Source organism: Artemia franciscana, chromosome 10 (genome assembly GCF_032884065.1).
Source record: "Artemia franciscana chromosome 10, ASM3288406v1, whole genome shotgun sequence".
NCBI lineage: Eukaryota > Metazoa > Arthropoda > Branchiopoda > Anostraca > Artemiidae > Artemia > Artemia franciscana.
Genome location: NC_088872.1, coordinates 25813058 through 25832822, shown reverse-complemented (window position 1 = coordinate 25832822; position 19765 = coordinate 25813058). Strand labels below are relative to the sequence as shown.

The window sequence follows — 19765 nt, the reverse complement described above, 5'->3', positions numbered from 1 at the left end:
AATATCAAGGAAATAAAAGCAAAATAAGATTCTATTGAACAGAATTCTTTTGTTTTTCAATGTGATAACTGTAAAAAGAGCTAATAATATATTTTTTTGGTAGACCTTATCAAGCACAGTTTATTTGAGCTACTTTCTTTAGATATGTTTTGTGTAATCTGTGAATCTATAATTTTTATTCGTTTTGTGTTTCAGCTTTGCTCTTTACTTCCATAATAAAAGCTTTTCTTTTTTGTCAATTAAATTTAGAGACGTATTTTATATATACATATATATATATATATATATATATATATATATATATATATATATATATATATATATATATATATACTAAAAAATAATTTAGGGCCTTGGAGCATTGCTGCAAAATATATCACTGGAAAAAAAAACGAGGTTCTGCTGGGACAAAAGGCTTGAGCTGCTAAGCAAAGAAACCGAATAATCTTTGGCTATTACAAGGTATTTGTGTATATAAATTTATACAATATCACGCTGTTGAACATGTGTTATAATTTTGGTAATACGTCCAAAGTGTAGATTATCTCAAATTTCCCAATTTAATAATGACATGACAATAATTTTCATATCTAAGTATGTGATGAACCTTATCAATAAATCTTTAAGACTTCTTATCTCTAGGGAACAAAATGATGAAATTAAATTTTAATTCTGTAGTTAAAGTATAATATGGACATCTGGATGTCTAAGTGTATCGTAAGTATTAACAAACTTGTTCACTAAACAAATTAATGTTTTTACATCCTACATAACGAAAAGTAAAAGAGCCACGGATTTCTTCTATTATTTGAAGTTTGCTTTAAATTTGGTTAGCTCAAAAGTCTGGATTAAAAAATATGCATTTTAAACGGTATTATAAAAATATAAAAACTAAAAAGGTTACTTTTATTAGCGTGCTTGGTCTAAAAAAATTCCACGCCTCGTGTGACTTACCCCACTTTCCAAAATGCTTCACCTACATTCTCAATTTGCTCCAAACAAATTATCTATGTTCTCTACTATTTTCGTTTAATCTGGAAATTTGCCTTTTTTAGATTAGAAATCATATGCTTTTGGAAATCGTGCAAATCATTTGGAATCCTGGTGCAAAAACAACTACATTAAAAAAAAAAAAACTTAATCATTGCCACTATTTTTCAATTAGACGCGAAAAAGCAATTATGTTTTCTGTCGTTCAATTAAATAATTTTGAGGATCAAAGGTGTTGATGCAAACCGGTAGATATTTGATGTAAATAGGTTTTCTTGAAAATCAGGAGGAAAAAAAACAATGATTTTGACAATTTGATTGCTGAATTCCAAACAAATTAATTCTTAATCTCAAAGAAAAACAAAGAAGAAGAAAAATAGTGCTTGTAAATTTCCATTTTTCAAATAAATATGGACTTCCAGGCCGGATTTCTTTTCAAACAGTTCGTGGTAACGAACTGTAGTAAGGAGCGACCCGGCTTAATAGTAACGGAAACTCTAAAAAAAATGGAAATTTGATACCAATAGTTACATCAAAAGAATTGTATTTTAATTCTGATTTTAAATGTATAAGTTTCATCAAGATTAGTTTTACCCATCAAAAGTTACGAGCCTGAGAAAATTTGCCTCATATTCGAAAATAAGGGGAAACACCCCTTAACAATCTTAACGAAAATGACACCATCAGATTCAGCGTATCAGAGAACCTTATTGTATAAGTTTCAAGCTCCCCTCTGTAAAAATATGGAATTTCGCATTTTTTGCCAGAATACACATCACGGATGCGTGTTTATTTGTTTTTTTGTTTGTTTTTTCCCCAGGGGTGATCGTATCGACCCAGTGGTCCTAGAATCTTGTGAGAGGGCTCATTCTAACTGAAATGAAAAGTTCTAGTGACCTTTTTAAGTGACCAAAAAGTTGAAGGGCACCTAGGCCCCCTCCCACGCCAATTATTTTCCTAAAGTCACCGGATCAAAATTCTAAGATGGCCATTTTATTCACTGTAGTCTAAAAAGACTTACTCTCCCACAGTCCCCGTGGGAGGGGCTACAAGTTACAAACTTTGACCAGTACTTACATATAGTAATGGTTATCTGGAAGTGTACAGACGTTTTCAGGGGGATATTTAGGTTGGGGGGGGGGGGTGAGAAGAGAGAGATACGCTGGGGGAACCTTCCTTGGAGGAATTTTTCATAGGGAAAGAAAATTTTCATGAAGGGAGCGCAGGATTTTCTAGCATTATTAAAAAAAAACAATGAAAAAATAAATACGAATAAGTTTTTTTTCAACTGAAAGTAAGGAAAAGCATTAAAACTTAAAACGAACAGAAATTATTTATCATATGATGGTCTCACCTCCTCCTAATACCCCGCTCATTACGCTAAAGTATTTTTAGTAATTTCAACTATTTATTCTACGGCTTCTGTAATTCAGGGGTCATTCTTAAGAAACTTGGACAAAATTTAAGCTTTAGTGTAAAGAGCGAGGTACTGACAAGGGGGTGAACCCCCTCATATACGTAATAAAACAAGAGAATACAGAAGTTTGTTGAGTAAGCTAATTTGTAAGTTTCGTGTATCTTTTACTAATAAAAACATTCGTAAAAAATCAAAAGTTCTAGTTGCCTTTTTAAGTAACCAAAAATCGGAGGGCAACTAGGCCTCCTCCCCAGCTTCATTTTTTCTCAAAATCATTCGATCAAAACTATGAGAAAGCCATTTAGCCAAAAAAATAAATATGCAAATTTTCTGTTAATTATTCATTTGCAGAGAGCCAAAATCAAAACATGCATTGATTCAAAAACGTTCAGAAATTAACTAAAAAACAAGTTTTTTTTAACGGAAAGTAAGGAGTTAAAACTTAAAACGAACAGAAATTACTTCGTATATGAAAGGGTTTGCTTCCTCATCAACGCCCCGCCCTTTACGCTAAAGTTTTAAACTATTTTAACATGTAGAGTTAAGAGAAAGAGTCAAACTTTAGCGTAAAGAGCGGGGCGTTGATGAGGAAGCAGCCCCTTTCATATACGAAGTAATTTCTGTTCGTTTAAAGTTTTCATGCCGCTCCTTACTTTCCGTTAAAAAAAACTTGTTTTTTTATATTTAATTCAACCTCAAATCGAATCAGGTGTTCCCATGAACCAATAAATAGTTTCAACGATTTTTACATAATAGGCCTAGCTACAGGATTTCTTTTTCAAACAGTTCGTGGTAACGAACTGTAGTAAGGAGCGACCCGGCTCAATAGTAACCAAAACTCTAAAAAATGGAATTTTGATACCAATAGCTACATCAAAAGAATCGCATTTTAATGCTGGTTTTAAATATATAACCAGCATTAAATTAACACAGCATTAAATATATATTTCATCAAGTTTAGTCTTACCCATCAAAAGTTAGGAGCCTGAGAAAATTTGCGTAATTTTAGAAAATAGGGGGAAACACCCCTAAAAGTCATGGAATCTTAACGAAAATCACACCGTCAGATTCAGCGTATCAGAGAACCCTACTGTAGAAGTTTCGAGCTCCTATCTACAAACATGTGGAATTTTGCATTTTTTGCCACAAGGCAGATCACGGATGCGTGTTTATTTGTTTTTTTTTTTTTTTTTTTTTTTTTTTCCAGGGGTGATCGTATCGACCCAGTTGTCCTAGAATGTTGCAAGAGGGCTCATTCTAACGGAAATGAAAAGTTCTAGTGCCCTTTTTAAGTGACCAAAAATTGGAGGGCACCTAGGCCCCCTCCCACGCTAATTATTTTCCCAAAGTCAACGGATCAAAATTCTGAGATAGCCATTTTATTCAGTGTAGTCGAAAAACCTTATAACTATGTCTTTGGGGACGAATTACTCCCCCACAGTCCCCGTGGGAGGGGCAACAAGTTACAAACTTTGACCTGTGCTTACATATAGTAATGGTTATTGGGAAGTATACAGGCGTTTTCAGGAGGCTTTTTTTGGTTGGGCGGAGGGGTTGAGAAGAGAGGGATATGCTGGGGGAACTTTCCATCGAGAATTTGTCATGGGAGAAGAAAATTTCCATGAAGGGAGCAGGATTTACTAGCATTATTTAAAAAAAAACAATTAAAAAATAAATGTGAAAAAGCTTTTTCAGCTGGAAGTAAGAAACAGCAATAAAACTTAAAACAAACAGAAATTATTACCCATATGAGGGGCTCACCTCCTTCTAATACCTCGCTCTTTACGCTAAAGTATTTTTAGTAATTTCAACTATTTATTCTACGGCTTTTGTGATTCAGGGGTCATTCTTAATGAATTGGGATAAAATTTAAGCTTTAGTGTAAAGAGCGAGGTACTGACGATGGGGCGAATCCGCTCATATATGTAATAAAAACATGAGAATACAAAAGTTCTTTCCGTAAGCTAATTTATAAGTTACGTAAATCTTTTACCAATAAAAATATTCGTAAAAAATTAAAAGTTCTAGTTGCTTTTTTAATTAACCAAAAAATCGGAGGGCAACTAGGCTTCGTCCCCCGCTCTTTTTTTCTCAAAATCATTCGATCAAAATTACGAGAAAGCTATTTAGCAAAAAAAAAAAAAAATATGCAAATTTCATTTTGATTATTCCTCTGCGGAGAGCCAAAATCAAAACATGCATTGATTCAAAAACGTTCAGAAATTAAATAAAAAAAAAACAAGTTTTTTTTAACTGGAAGTAAGGAGCGACATTAAAACTTAAAACGCACAGAAATTACTTCGTATATGAAAGAGGCTGCTACCTCATTAACGCCCCGCTCTTTACGCTAAAATTTTTTACTGTTTTAAAAAGAAGAATTGAGAGAAAGAGTCAAACTTTAGCGTAAAGAACGGGGCGTTGATGAGGTAGCAGCCTCTTTCATATACGAAGTAATTTCTGTGCGTTTTAAGTTTTAATGTCGCTCCTTACTTCTAGTTAAAAAAAAACTTGTTTTTTTTTTATTTAATCAACCTTAAATCAAACCAGATGTTCTTATGAATCAGGATCAGCCTCAAGGTCTGGCTATTGGACTTATTTTTGAACTTTATGTCAAAAAGAAACTGTAAGTAAGAAGCAGCTCGGCACAATAGAAACCGAAACTCTAAAAAACTGAATTTTTATATCAGTAGATATATCAAACGAAATGACTTATTATGTTGGTTCCAGATATATAAGATTAATTAAGTTTAGCGTTACGCATCAAAAGCTACGAGTCTGAGAAAATTTACCTGATTTTCGTAAAAGGGAAAAACATCCTAAAAAAGTCAAGGAATTTTTATGAAACAAAAAAGAAACAAAAGAATCTGAACCCCACTGTAAAAGTTTCAAGATCCTATATACAAGAATGTGGAGTTTTAATCTTTTTTGCCAGAAGAAAGATCACGGATGCTTGTTTATTTGTATTTTTTTTCCAGGGGTGATCGTATCGAACTAATGGTCTTTGAAGATCGGGAGGGGTTGCATTGGAACGAAAATTAAAAGCTCAAGTAGTGAGCAAAAAGATTGAAGAGTCACTAGTCCACCTCCCACGCCCCATTTTTTCCAAAGTCTTCCGATCAAAATTTTTAAATAGTCGTTTTATTCAGCATAGCTGAAAGATCCAGTAACTGTGACTTTAGGTAAAACGACCCCCACAGCCCATGGAGAAAGGCCTCTAAGTTGTAAAACTTGCCCATTGTTTGCGTTTAGTACTTGTTATTGGGAAGTATAACAGACATCTTCTGGGAGAGGGGGATTATGTGCTTGGGATGGGTTTCCATGGGGAGAATTTCTGATGGGGAGGAAAATTTTTGGGGTTTAAATTTTCAAAGGAAATTTTACATTTGGGGGATTTGACAGAATTCCTATGCGTAATTATTTTTATTTGTCTCACTTTCTCTTTGCTAACTCAATTCTGCGAGTGGAGATGTTGGGGGGAAAGCACAAGACATTAGTTTTTTCAAATGAAAGTATGCTAAGGAGAATTTGTCTGGCTGAATCATCCGCAAGTAGCTTTCAGTAAGGATAGAATTCTACAGAGGATTTTTTTGGGGGTGGGGGTATTTTACGCAGGAGGAACTTTCCATGGAGGAATTTCTCGTGAAGGGAGGAAATTTTTCATTGAGGATGTGACATATTTACCAGTATTATTTGAAAACCGATCAGAATTTAATAAAAAAAACAAGTTTTTTCTAATGATAGTAAAGAGCAACTTTCAAACTTGAAATGAGCAGAAATTGTTCCTTATACGAAGAATTTGCCCTCGTCCTCGATACCTTGCTCTTTAGGCTAATGTTTGACTATTTGTCCCAATATTTTAAGAACGACTCCTGAAACACAAGGGTTTTATTAGAATAGGAAGCTTTCATGAAGGTGCTGAAAACTTTAGTGTAAAGAGCATAGTATTGATGGGGGGACAACGTCATATATAGAGTAATTTCTGTTCGTGTTGATTTTTGATGTTCTGATTCTCCTTACTTTCATTTGAAAAAACTTGTTTTTTCTAATTTAATTACATAATAGACCTAGCAGTTTAGGAAAATTAAAAAAGAGGTCAACCTCAAACAAATTTCTATACAAATGATTCTTTCACTACCCGACCCAAAAATTTGTGCTGATTCCGAATCCAAAAAGTTAACGCTCTAGCTCTTTCAAAAATGTTGTTTTTTTAGTGAATTTGAGGATGAGGCGAAACATGTTGATTGAGTAAATACCAGCAAATGTGATTATATATGTCATTCCTAAGCTCTTTTTTTGTTGATGAACACGAAACTAAATGTTCGAAGTCCAAATAATTGTTTAAGGCTTAAAGTTTTGCGATAGAGAGTGAGGTTGGGGGAGAGGTTGTAGAAAAACCGTGAAAGAAGGGGTCAGCCTCAAACAAATTGCTATACAAATGATTCTTTCACTACCCGACTCAAAAATTTTTGCTGATTCCGAATTCAAAAAGTTAAAGCCTTAGCTCTTTCAAAAATTTGTTGTTATTTTTGGTGGATGTGAGGGGATGCAAAAATGTTGATTGAGTAAATACCAGCAAATGTGATTAGATATGTCATTTCTGCGCTCTTTTTTTGCTGATGAACACGAAATTAAATGTTCAAAGTCCAAATAATTGTTTGAGGCTCAAAGTTTTGATATAGAGAGTGAGGTTGGGGGAGAGGTTGTAGAAAAATTGTGAAAAAAGGGGTCAACCTCAAAGAAATTGCTATACCAATGATTCTTTCAAAAATCGACCAAAATATGTGCTGACCCCGAATCCAGAAAGTTTGCTTCTCTAGCTCTTTCACAATTTCTGAGTTTTTTTAGGTTGAATTTGAGGTTGAAGCAAAAAATGTTGATTGATTAAATACCAGCAAGTGTGATTAGATATGTCATTTCTACGCTCTTTTTTTGCTGATGAGAGTAAAACAAAATGTTTAAACTCAAAAAAAATTGTTTGGGGCTTAAAGCTTTGAGAGAGAGAGGTTGGGGTACCACTAACATTGGAAGAGTAACGATTTTACCTTCGTCATATGCTGGCAGTCCGCGTCATATGCATGAGTATGCTCAAGATGCCATTGCGTATGTTCGTCTCTATGGTTGTCCAGATTTATTTATTATATTTACATGTAATCTATCTTGGGACGAGATGCAGCAACTTTTACTTCTTGGACAATCATTACAGCCCGGGTCTTCTGGCAAAAATTGAAATCACCGATAAATTTCATAGTAAAACTTAAAGTGTTTTGACCAGTGCGATGCTGGTTGTACTCAGTAAAATGGCAAAGGCGAGGATTGCCACACGCACATATACTAATATGGTTATTTAATAAAATTACTTCCAATGAAATTGACAATGTGATTTCCACTGAAATACCTGATGTAGATGTCGATAGGGGCTTAAATAACATTGTGGTAAAAAATATGATACATGGACCTTGTGGTGAACTGAATGAAAATTCACCATGCATGGACAGAGGAAGGTGCACAAAGCAATTTCCTCGACTTTAAGCACCTAACACAATTACCGGCAATGATGGATACCCTTTATATAGAAGGAGGTCTACCAAAGATGGCGGAAAATCAGCAATCATAAAGTCAGGTAACCGTTAAATCAGAGTAGATAACCAGTGGGTCGTTCCATATTCATCTTTATTATCGAAAACATACAATGCGCACATAAACGTGGAATATTGTAATTCCGTAAAGGCAATCAAATACGTATGTAAATACGTCAACAAAGGCAGCAATATGGCAGTTTTTGGCTTGCAGTCAAAAGTAGTGATATCGATGAAGTCGTGCAATATCAGGCTGGGAGATACATATGCAGTAATGAAGCTGTGTGGCGAATTCTTGCATTTCCGATACATGAACGAAGTACAGCTGTCGTTCACTTAGCGGTACATTTACAGAATGGTCAACGTGTTTATTTTTCGGAATCTAACGTGCAACAAAGAGCCCTGAATCCACCGGATACAACGTTAACTGCTTTTTTTTCGCTATGCAAAAATGATTCTTTTGCAAAAAAACTGCTGTATACTGAAGTGCCTTCGTATTACACATGGAATACTAAAAATAAAGTATTTGTTTATTTACAATACTTGTATTTGATACAACCTACCATCTTCAAAGATACCACGATAGGAAGACTCTACACCGTTCACCCCAATCAACATGAATGCTTCTTTCTACGCCTGCTTTTGGTGAATGTACCCGGTCCAACGTCCTTTGAGTATTTGAGAACTGTAAACGGTACTATACATGTCACTTACCGTAGTGCATGCCAAGCTTTGAACTTATTGGAGAATGACCAACACTGGGATAACTGCATCAATGACGCGTGCGAAACGCCAACTCCAAGTCAAATTCGTGCATTGTTTTAAATCATACTAACAACTTGCTCCCCTTCAGCTCCTACAGAGTTATGGGAAAAATATAAATCGAAAATGTCCGAAGATATACTTCATCGAAAACGGTTAGAGACGTAAGATATGACTTTTGATTTTACATTATAAATTTATAACTACACTTTAGTTATTATTGAAGATTTTTGCGTATGTATGGCAAACAAACCTCTTCAGGCACAACTGCCATTGTGCACTCGTCCCAAATAATGAGTTTGCATTGCTGCAATACTTTACCCATCCAAGATGATTTGGAAATATTGCACGTGGGAGTTTCTGTAGAATGCAAATTCAGAGGCAATTTCAAAGCGGAATGAGCAGTTCTTCCACCAGGCAGCAACGTTGCGGCTATTCTGGACGACACAATTGCCAACGCTATATCATTTTTTGATCGAATTGATGCCAGAATCAGTTTTATCACAAACGTTTTACCAGTACCTCCTGGCGTATCCAAAAAGAAAATTTCTTCAACGTTGTTATTGACACAATACATTATCGTATCATAAATGTCTTTTTGCTCCATCGTTAACTTAGAAATGTTATTTTGTTACATACAACAATAGATCACTGGTGCTGTAACTTTGTTCACGATCCAATTCTATACATGTCGAAACAGCAGCGGTACGATTAGGTGAAGGCGTTCCCAAATCCTGAAGAGGTTTGTTCTGAACCCACTGATTATCTACTTCGATGGTGGTACCGTTACGCTTCTTTATTATTGCTGTTTTACCGCCATCCCCAGTAGATCTTCTTCTATATTGTGGGTAACCATCATTGCCTGTAATTGTGCTGGGTACTAAAAGTCGAGGATATTGCTTTGTGCACCTTCCTTTGGCCATGCATGGTGATTTTTCGTTCAGTGCACCGCAAAGTCCATGTATTATATTTTTTTACCACAATACCATATAAGCCCTTATCGACATTTTCATCAGGTATTTCAGCGGAAATCACATCATCAATTTCATTAGAAGTAATTTTATCATGTAGTCAGATTAGTATATGTGCGTGTGGCAATCCTCGTTTTTGTCATTCCACTGAGTATATCCAGCTTCGCACTGACCCAAACACTTTAAGTTATACTATGTAGTTTATCAGTGATTTCAACTTTTGCCTGAAGACACGGATGGTAATGTCATGTCTATGAACCGCCGATTGTCCTTGAAGTAAAAGCTGCTGTATCTCGTCCCAAGATTGATTACATGAAAATGTAATAAATAAATCTGGACGACCATAGAGACGAACATACGCAATAGCATGTTGAGCATATTCATGCATATGACGGAGATTGGCAGCATATGACGAAGGTAAAATCGTTAATCTTCCAACGTTTGTGGTATTACCGTCATTTACAACTGCATCTCGCAAATGAATTTATTGTTCAGAGCGGAGCTTGGTCTGATTCAGACGGATAAATAGCAAATATATATATATATATATATATATATATATATATATATATATATATATATATATATATATATATATATATATATATATATATATATATTCTATATATATAAAAATAAGTTGTCTGTCTGTGTGTCTGTCTGTGGATCAGGTGACGTCATGTTTCTGTGTTGACTGACGTCATGAAATTAGTTGTCGTCATTTTGCTTTGACGGTGACGTCATTAACGGTATTTAAGACATTTGTTCACGGAAAAATGTTTAATTGTAAAATGACTGAAGAACCTACAATGGCAACAGCCGAGGAAGCTGCTCAAAGAGTTTATGCCAAAAAACTTGCTGCTGATAGAGAAAGTAAGAAAAGAAAGCGTTCCGAGGAATCACAAGAACAGCAAGAAAACAGGCTTGCGGCTAAAGAACGCAAAACCGCGCAGTTAGATGAAAATCCACCTGGACAGCGAGAGTCAAAACATATCAAAACTGAAAATGATAGCGATGATGATTGGGTTTGGGATTTTGACTTGGATAAGGTCATCAATGTCTACCAGATTTAAGTTAAAAAAACAAAGGTTCGTCGATATGTACTTCATAGTGACGCTGAAAAATAAAGAAGAAAAAGAAAACTGAAAAAAGAAAAAAGGTAAAAAACTAAAAAAAAAACTAAAAAGAAAAAACACTCAAAGAGAAATTACAGACCGGGACACAAATGACGACCGAGACAGAGGGAATATAAGTGACGACCGGGAACCTCAAAGAGAAATTACAGACTGGGACACCCGGACACAAATCACGACCGGGACACAGGGAATATAAATGACGACCGGGACACAGGGACACAACTACAACGGGGACGCCGGGGGCACAGGCGGGATATATAAATGACGACCGGGACACAGGGATTGTTCGAATAGAAATTACAGACCGGGACACAAATGACGACCGGGACGCCGGGACACAGGGAATATAAATGACGACCGGGACACTCAAAGAGAAATTACAAACTGGGACACCGGGACACAAATGACGACCGGGACACAGGGAATATAAATGACGACCGGGACACAGGGACACATCATTAGAATAATGAGGTATAGATCTGAATACGGATTGTTTTTCCCATGGACAATTATATGTTGCATGTTCAAGAGTCAGTAAACCTGACAATCTATTTATATGCACAGACAATGGGACAGCGAAGAATGTTGTATACTCGCGTGTTTTACGTAGTTAAAAACATATATTTATATCTATCTCTATTCACAGGTGGGACACAGGGACACAACTACAATGGCGCGTAACTAATATGGCGCGTAACGACTTACGCGCGCGGGGGGGCTTGGGGGGCGCGAAGCGCCCCACCAACTAGGTGTTGGGGTGGCGCGAAGCGCTACCCCAACAGCTACTATATATATATATATATATATATATATATATATATATATATATATATATATATATATATATATATATATATATATATATATATATATATATATATATATATATATATATACCAACACCTATACCAACACCTAGTTGGTGGGGCGCTTCGCGCCCCCCCAAGCCCCCCCGCGCGCGTAAGTCGTTACGCGCCATATTAGTTACGCGCCATTGTAGTTGTGTCCTTGTGTCCCACCTGTGAATAGATATATATATATATATATATATATATATATATATATATATATATATATATATATATATATATATATATATATATATATATATATATATATATATATATATATATATATATATATATATATATATATATATATATATATATATATATATATATATATATATATATATATATATATATATATATATATATATATATATATATATATATATATATATATATGTATATATATATGTTTTTAACTACGTAAAACGTGCGAACATACAACATTCTTCGCTGTCCCATTGTCTGTGCATATAAATAGATTGTCAGGTTTACTGACTCTTGAACATGCAACATATAATTGTCCATGGGAAAAACAATCCGTATTCAGATCTATACCTCATTATTCTAATGATGTGTCCCTGTGTCCCGGTCGTCATTTATATTCCCTGTATCCCGGTCGTCATTTGTGTCCCGGTGTCCCAGTTTGTAATATCTCTTTGAGTGTCCCGGTCGTCATTTATATTCCCTGTGTCCCGGTGTCCCGGTCGTCATTTGTGTCCCGGTGTCCCGGTCTGTAATTTCTATTCGAACAATCCCTGTGTCCCGGTCGTCATTTATATATCCCGCCTGTGCCCCCGGCGTCCCCGTTGTAGTTGTGTCCCTATGTCCCGGTCGTCATTTATATTCCCTGTGTCCTGGTCGTGATTTGTGTCCGGGTGTCCCAGTCTGTAATTTCTCTTTGAGGTTCCCGGTCGTCATTTATATTCCCTGTGTCCCGGTCGTCATTTGTGTCCCGGTGTCCCGGTCTGTAATTTCTATTCGAACAATCCCTGTGTCCCGGTCGTCATTTATATATCCCGCCTGTGCCCCCGGCGTACCCGTTGTAGTTGTGTCCCTTTGTCCCGGTGAATATCACTCTTAACGGATTTTAAGTTTTTTAAGGTAGTTTTGATTTTACCTTGATTATACTGTTTTCATGAAAAATAAGTATTTTTTCTTATATCTTATACATAATATCTTATCGTAGCTATATTTTAAGATTTTAGCTGTGGTTGCTGCGTCTACTGTTTTTGCTCAGGAGTGTCGTCATCCACCACCAGTTTCTAACTACACAAATGAGAGATATCAAGGATTTTGGTATGAAGTTGGAAGGGTATGTTTCTTTTCTTTGAAATTTTCACGTCCAATTCTCTATATTCATGTCTTAGCTTTGTTTTCAGTTAATGAAAGTTAGAAAAACAAACAAATTGGTAAAAATATTTGTTTGCTACCTTTTTTCTATACTTTTACAAGATAATATAGATTTTGATTTAAAAAAAGTTATTCAGTTCATTAGAAAGGAATGTAAAGATAATAAGAAATCAATGGAGAGCCGGAAATGAGATATTTGAAGTTTGGTAAAAAGTGGCATGACTAAGGTGGGCACACTTGAAAGTTTGGAATGTCGCCCTGCTGTAATTGACAAAAGTCTCCCTGAAAAACTTTTCAGCTCCTTGAAAAATCCCTCAAAAAGTGAATTAAATTATCCTCACAATCTCTACACAAAGGGTAAAAATAAAGATCTACATTCGATATTAATGTTTCCAGATATTTTATTCTATCTCAAATATGTAAAGACTACCTCTTGCCGATTTGACCAAACTTAACTCATCCCTACGAAGTATTGCCTTAAAATAAAGTTTCTTCGCCTATGCCTCGCTTTTCGTGGCTATAGATAAAACCTAGTAAAGAACATGCTCTTGCCTACAGTAACCGGATTTCTTAGAAACCGGATTTTAAAAAGTATATCAAGTGAGGAAGAATCGCCATTTGAAGCTGAATCAAGAATGGTATATGGTTTTTTTTAAGGTAATGGTTAAATGACTATTCTGAAAGTGAGCTGATAAAAATTAAGAAAAATAACCTAACCTACATCAAGAATGGTGTCCCATTTAAGATTTTATTTGCTTTATTGAGGTTCCCGGTCGTCATTTATATTCCCTGTGTCCCGGTCGTCATTTGTGTCCCGGTGTCCCGGTATGTAATTTCATCAGTTGACAAACATGACGTCAGTCGACAAACAACTTCATGACGCATACAGCTCAATCCTTAAAATGAAGTCATTCGACGAACATGACGTCAGTCGACACACAAACATGACGTCACTCGACAAACACACACACACAGACAACTTATTTTATATATATATAGGTATATATATATATATATATATATATATATATATATATATATATATATATATATATATATATATATATATATATATATATACTAGCTGTTGGGGTGGCGCTTCGCGCCACCCCAATACCTAGTTGGTGGGGGCGCTTCGCGCCCCCCCCCCCCCAAGCCCCCCCACGCGCGTAAGTCGTTACGCGCCATAATAGTTACGCGCCATTGTAGTTGTGTCCCTATGTCCCACCTGTGAATATAGATATATATATATATATATATATATATATATATATATATATATATATATATATATATATATATATATATATATATATATATATATATATATATATATATATATATATATATATATATATATATATATATATATATATGGTTTTAACTACGTAAAACTTGCGAATATACAACATTCTTTGCTGTCCCATTGTCTTTGCATATAAATAGATTGTCAGGTTTACCGACTCTTGAACATGCAACATATAATGGTCCATGGGAAAACAATCTGTATTCAGATCTATACCTCATGATTCTAATGATTGCCCTTGAGCTTTGTTGATGGTGATTGCTAATCGACCATTCCCTGTCCCGGTGTCCCGGTCGTCATTTATATCCCCCTGTTTCCCCCGGTGTCCCCGTTGTAGTTGTGTCCCTGTGTCCCGGTCGTCATTTATATTCCCTGTGTCCCGGTCGTCATTTGTATCCCGGTGTCCCGGTCTGTATATACATTCGTTTTTTAGTTTTGTTTTTCTCCTTTATTTTTTTCCTTTTTTTTTCTTTTTTAGTTTATTTAGATTTTTAGATTTTTTAGTTTTTTTTATTAGTTTTTAGTTTTTTTTTCTTTTTAGTTTTTTTGTAGTTTTTACCTTCTTTTTATTTTTGTTAGTTTTTTTTTTACTTATGTCCTGGTCGTCATTTATACTCCCTGTGTCCCGGTGCTTTGTTGATTGCTAATCGAACATTCCTTTTGTCCTGGTCGCTTTCTCTTTGAGTGTCGTCATTTATTTTTTTCTTTTTTAGTTCTTTTAGTTTTTACCTTTTTTAGTTTTTTTTAGTTTTTTAGATGAAAATTTTTTTTAGTTTTTTCCTTTTTTTCTTTTTAGTTTTTTATTGGTTTTTACCTTTATTTTAGCTTATTTTTCAGTTTTTTCCTTTTTTTTATTTTTTTTTTATTTTTTATTTTTTTTTAGTTTTTTACCTTTTTTTAGTTTTTTTGGTTTTTTTAGTTTTTTAGCTTTTTTACTTTTTTTATTAGTTTTTAGTTTTTTTTTGTAGTTTTTGCCTTTTTTTAGTTTTTTCAGTTTTTTTTTTAGTTTTTTATTGGTTTTTACCTTTATTTTAGCTTATTTTTCAGTTTTTTCCTTTTTTTAGTTTTTTTTAGTTTTTAGTTTTTTTAGTTTTTTACCTTTTTTTATTTTTTTTATTTTTTTTTAGTTTTTTAGCTTATTTATTTTTTTTATTAGTTTTTAGTTTTTTTTGTAGTTTTTGCCTTTTTTTTAGTTTTTTTAGTTTTTTAGCTTTTTTATTAGTTTTTAGTTTTTTTTTTAGTTTTTGCCTTTTTTTAGTTTTTTTAGTTTTTTAGCTTTTTTATTTTTTTTTATTAGTTTTTAGTTTTTTTTGTAGTTAGTTTTTTTTAGTTTTTTACCTTTTTTTAGTTTTTTTAGTTTTTTACCTTTTTTTAGTTTTTTTAGTTTTTTTAGTTTTTTAGCTTTTTTATTTTTTTTATTAGTTTTTAGTTTTTTTTGTAGTTTTTGCCTTTTTTTAGTTTTTTTAGTTTTTTAGCTTTTTTATTAGTTTTTAGTTTTTTTTGTAGTTTTTGCCTTTTTTTAGTTTTTTTTAGTTTTTTAGCTTTTTTATTTTTTTTATTAGTTTTTAGTTTTTTTTGTAGTTTTTGCCTTTTTTTAGTTTTTCAGTTTTGAAGTCACCTGATCCAGTTTTTTCAGGTGACGTCACCTGATCCACAGATCCACACACAGACAACTTATTTATATATATATAGATATATATATATATATATATATATATATATATATATATATATATATATATATATATATAGATATATATAAATTTATAAATATATATATATATATATATATATATATATATATATATATATATATATATATATATATATATATATATATATATACTAGCTGTTGGGGTGGCGCTTCGCGCCACCCCAACACCTAGTTGGTGGGGGCGCTTCGCGCCCCCCCCAAGCCCCCCCGCGCGCGTAAGTCGTTACGCGCCATAATAGTTACGCGCCATTGTAGTTGTGTCCCTATGTCCCACCTGTGAATATAGATAGATATATATATATGGTTTTAACTACGTAAAACTTGCGAATATACAACATTCTTTGCTGTCCCATTGTCTTTGCATATAAATAGATTGTCAGGTTTACCGACTCTTGAACATGCAACATATAATGGTCCATGGGAAAACAATCTGTATTCAGATCTATACCTCATGATTCTAATGATTGCCCTTGAGCTTTGTTGATGGTGATTGCTAATCGACCATTCCCTGTCCCGGTGTCCCGGTCGTCATTTACATCCCCCTGTTTCCTCCGGTGTCCCCGTTGTAGTTGTGTCCCTGTGTCCCGGTCGTCATTTATATTCCCTGTGTCCCGGTCGTCATTTGTATCCCGGTGTCCCGGTCTGTATATACATTCGTTTTTTAGTTTTGTTTTTCTCCTTTATTTTTTTCCTTTTTTTTTCTTTTTTAGCTTATTTAGATTTTTAGATTTTTTAGTTTTTTTATTAGTTTTTAGTTTTTTTTTTCTTTTTAGTTTTTTTGTCCCGGTCGTCATTTATATCCCCCTGTTTCCCCCGGTGTCCCCGTTGTAGTTGTGTCCCTGTGTCCCGGTCGTCATTTATATTCCCTGTGTCCCGGTCGTCATTTGTATCCCGGTGTACCGGTCTGTATATACATTCGTTTTTTAGTTTTGTTTTTCTCCTTTATTTTTTTCCTTTTTTTTTCTTTTTTAGTTTATTTAGATTTTTAGATTTTTTAGTTTTTTTATTAGTTTTTAGTTTTTTTTTCTTTTTAGTTTTTTGTAGTTTTTACCTTCTTTTTAGTTTTGTTAATTTTTTTTTTACTTATGTCCTGGTCGTCATTTATACTCCCTATGTCCCGGTGCTTTGTTGATTGCTAATCGAACATTCCTTTTGTCCTGGTCGCTTTCTCTTTGAGTGTCGTCATTTATTTTTTTCTTTTTTAGTTCTTTTAGTTTTTACCTTTTTTAGTTTTTTTTAGTTTTTTAGATGAAAATTTTTTTTAGTTTTTTCCTTTTTTTCTTTTTAGTTTTTATTGGTTTTTACCTTTATGTTAGCTTATTTTTCAGTTTTTTCCTTTTTTTTAGTTTTTTTTTTATTTTTTATTTTTTTTAGTTTTTTACCTTTTTTTTAGTTTTTTTAGTTTTTTTGGTTTTTTAGCTTTTTTACTTTTTTTATTAGTTTTTAGTTTTTTTGTAGTTTTTGCCTTTTTTTAGTTTTTTCAGTTATTTTTTTTAGTTTTTTATTGGTTTTTACCTTTATTTTAGCTTATTTTTCAGTTTTTTCCTTTTTTTTAGTTTTTTTTAGTTTTTAGTTTTTTTAGTTTTTTACCTTTTTTTAGTTTTTTTAGTTTTTTTAGTTTTTTAGCTTTTTTATTTTTTTATTAGTTTTTAGTTTTTTTTGTAGTTTTTGCCTTTTTTTTAGTTTTTTTAGTTTTTTAGCTTTTTTATTAGTTTTTAGTTTTTTTTGTAGTTTTTGCCTTTTTTTAGTTTGACAACTTATTTTTATATATATAGATAGTTTTTTTTTTTTACTTATGTCCTGGTCGTCATTTATACTCCCTGTGTCCCGGTGCTTTGTTGATTGCTAATCGAACATTCCTTTTGTCCTGGTCGCTTTCTCTTTGAGTGTCGTCATTTATTAGTTTTTTCCTTTTTTTCTTTTTAGTTTTTTATTGGTTTTTACCTTTATTTTAGCTTATTTTTCAGTTTTTTCCTTTTTTTTAGTTTTTTTTTATTTTTTATTTTTTTTAGTTTTTTACCTTTTTTTAGTTTTTTTAGTTTTTTTAGTTTTTTAGCTTTTTTACTTTTTTTATTAGTTTTTAGTTTTTTTTGTAGTTTTTGCCTTTTTTTAGTTTTTTCAGTTTTTTTTTTAGTTTTTTATTGGTTTTTACCTTTATAGTTTTTTTAGTTTTTTAGCTTTTTTATTTTTTTTATTAGTTTTTAGTTTTTTTTTGTAGTTTTTGCCTTTTTTTAGTTTTTTCAGTTTTGACGTCACCTGATCCAGTTTTTTCAGGTGACGTCACCTGACACATCCATCCACACATCCACAGACAACTTATTTTTATATATATAGATATATATATGTATATATATATATATATATACTAGCTGTTGGGGTGGCGCTTCGCGCCCCCCCCCCCAAGCCCCCCCGCGCGCGTAAGTCGTTACGCGCCATATTAGTTACGCGCCATTGTAGTTTTGTCCCTATGTCCCACCTGTGAATATAGATATATATATATATATATATATATATATATATATATATATATATATATATATATATATATATATATATATATATATATATATATATATTTATATATATATATATATATATATGTTTTTAACTACGTAAAACTTGCGAATATACAACATTCTTTGCTGTCCCATTGTCTGTGCATATAAATAGATTTTCAGGTTTACCGACTCTTGAACATGCAACATATAATGGTCCATGGGAAAACAATCCGTATTCAGATCTATACCTCATGATTCTAATGATTGTCCTTGAGCTTTGTTGATGGTGATTGCTAATCGACCATTCCCTGAGTCGCCATCGTCATTTATATATCCCCCTGTGCACCCCGGCGTCCCCTTTGTAGTTATGTCCCTGTGTCCCGGTCGTCATTTATATTCCCTGTGTCCCGGTCGTCATTTGTGTCCCGGTGTTCCAGTCTGTGATTTCTCTTTGAGTGTCCCGGGCGTCATTTATATTCCTTGTGTCCCGGTGTCCCGGTCGTCATTTATATCCCCCTGTGCCCCCCGGCGTCCCCATTGTAGTTGTGTCCCTGTGTCCCGGTCGTCATTTATATTCCCTGTGTCCCGGTCGTCATTTGTATCCCGGTGTCCCGGTCTGTATATACATTCGTTTTTTAGTTTTGTTTTTCTCCTTTATTTTTTTCCTTTTTTCTTTTTTTTCTTTTTTAGTTTATTTAGATTTTTAGATTTTTTTGTTTTTTTATTAGTTTTTAGTTTTTTTGTAGTTTTTACCATTTTTTTAGTTTTTTTAGTTTTTTTTTTTTACTTATGTCCTGGTCGTCATTTATACTCCCTGTGTCCCGGTCGTCATTTGTGTCTCGGTGCTTTGTTGATTGCTAATTTATATTATATTTATATTTATATTTTTTATATTTATTAATATTTTTTTAGTTTTCTTTTTCTCTTATTTTTCAGTTTTTTCCTTTTTTTTAGTTTTTAGTTTTTTTTTTGTTTTTTACCTTTTTTTAGTTTTTTAGTTTGTTTAGTTTTTTAGCTTTTTTAGTTTTTTATTAGTTTTTAGTTTTTTTTTAGTTTTTGCCTTTTTTAGTTTTTTCAGTTTTTTTTAGTTTTTAGTTTTTTACCTTTTTTTAGTTTTTTTTAGTTTTTTAGCTTTTTTAGTTTTTTTTTCTTTTTAGTTTTTTTTGTAGTTTTTACCTTTTTTAGTTTTTTTTC

At 33.1% G+C, this 19765-nt stretch overlaps 2 protein-coding genes across 2 annotated transcripts in view; one reads left to right on the top strand and one right to left on the bottom strand.

Moving 5' to 3' along the window:
* The window catches only part of LOC136031983 (transmembrane GTPase Marf-like), a 503142-nt gene that overhangs the window by 334574 nt on the left and 148803 nt on the right, over positions 1 to 19765 (bottom strand). The window lies entirely within an intron of this gene.
* Positions 590 to 19765, top strand: part of LOC136031978 (apolipoprotein D-like) — a 97113-nt gene continuing 77937 nt past the window's right edge. Inside the window, exons 1-2 of the mRNA XM_065712013.1 lie at positions 590 to 717; positions 12902 to 13015. Of these exons, the coding sequence (XP_065568085.1) occupies positions 691 to 717; positions 12902 to 13015 (141 nt within the window). The 5' untranslated portion in view covers positions 590 to 690. The remainder of the gene's footprint in view (positions 718 to 12901; positions 13016 to 19765) is intronic.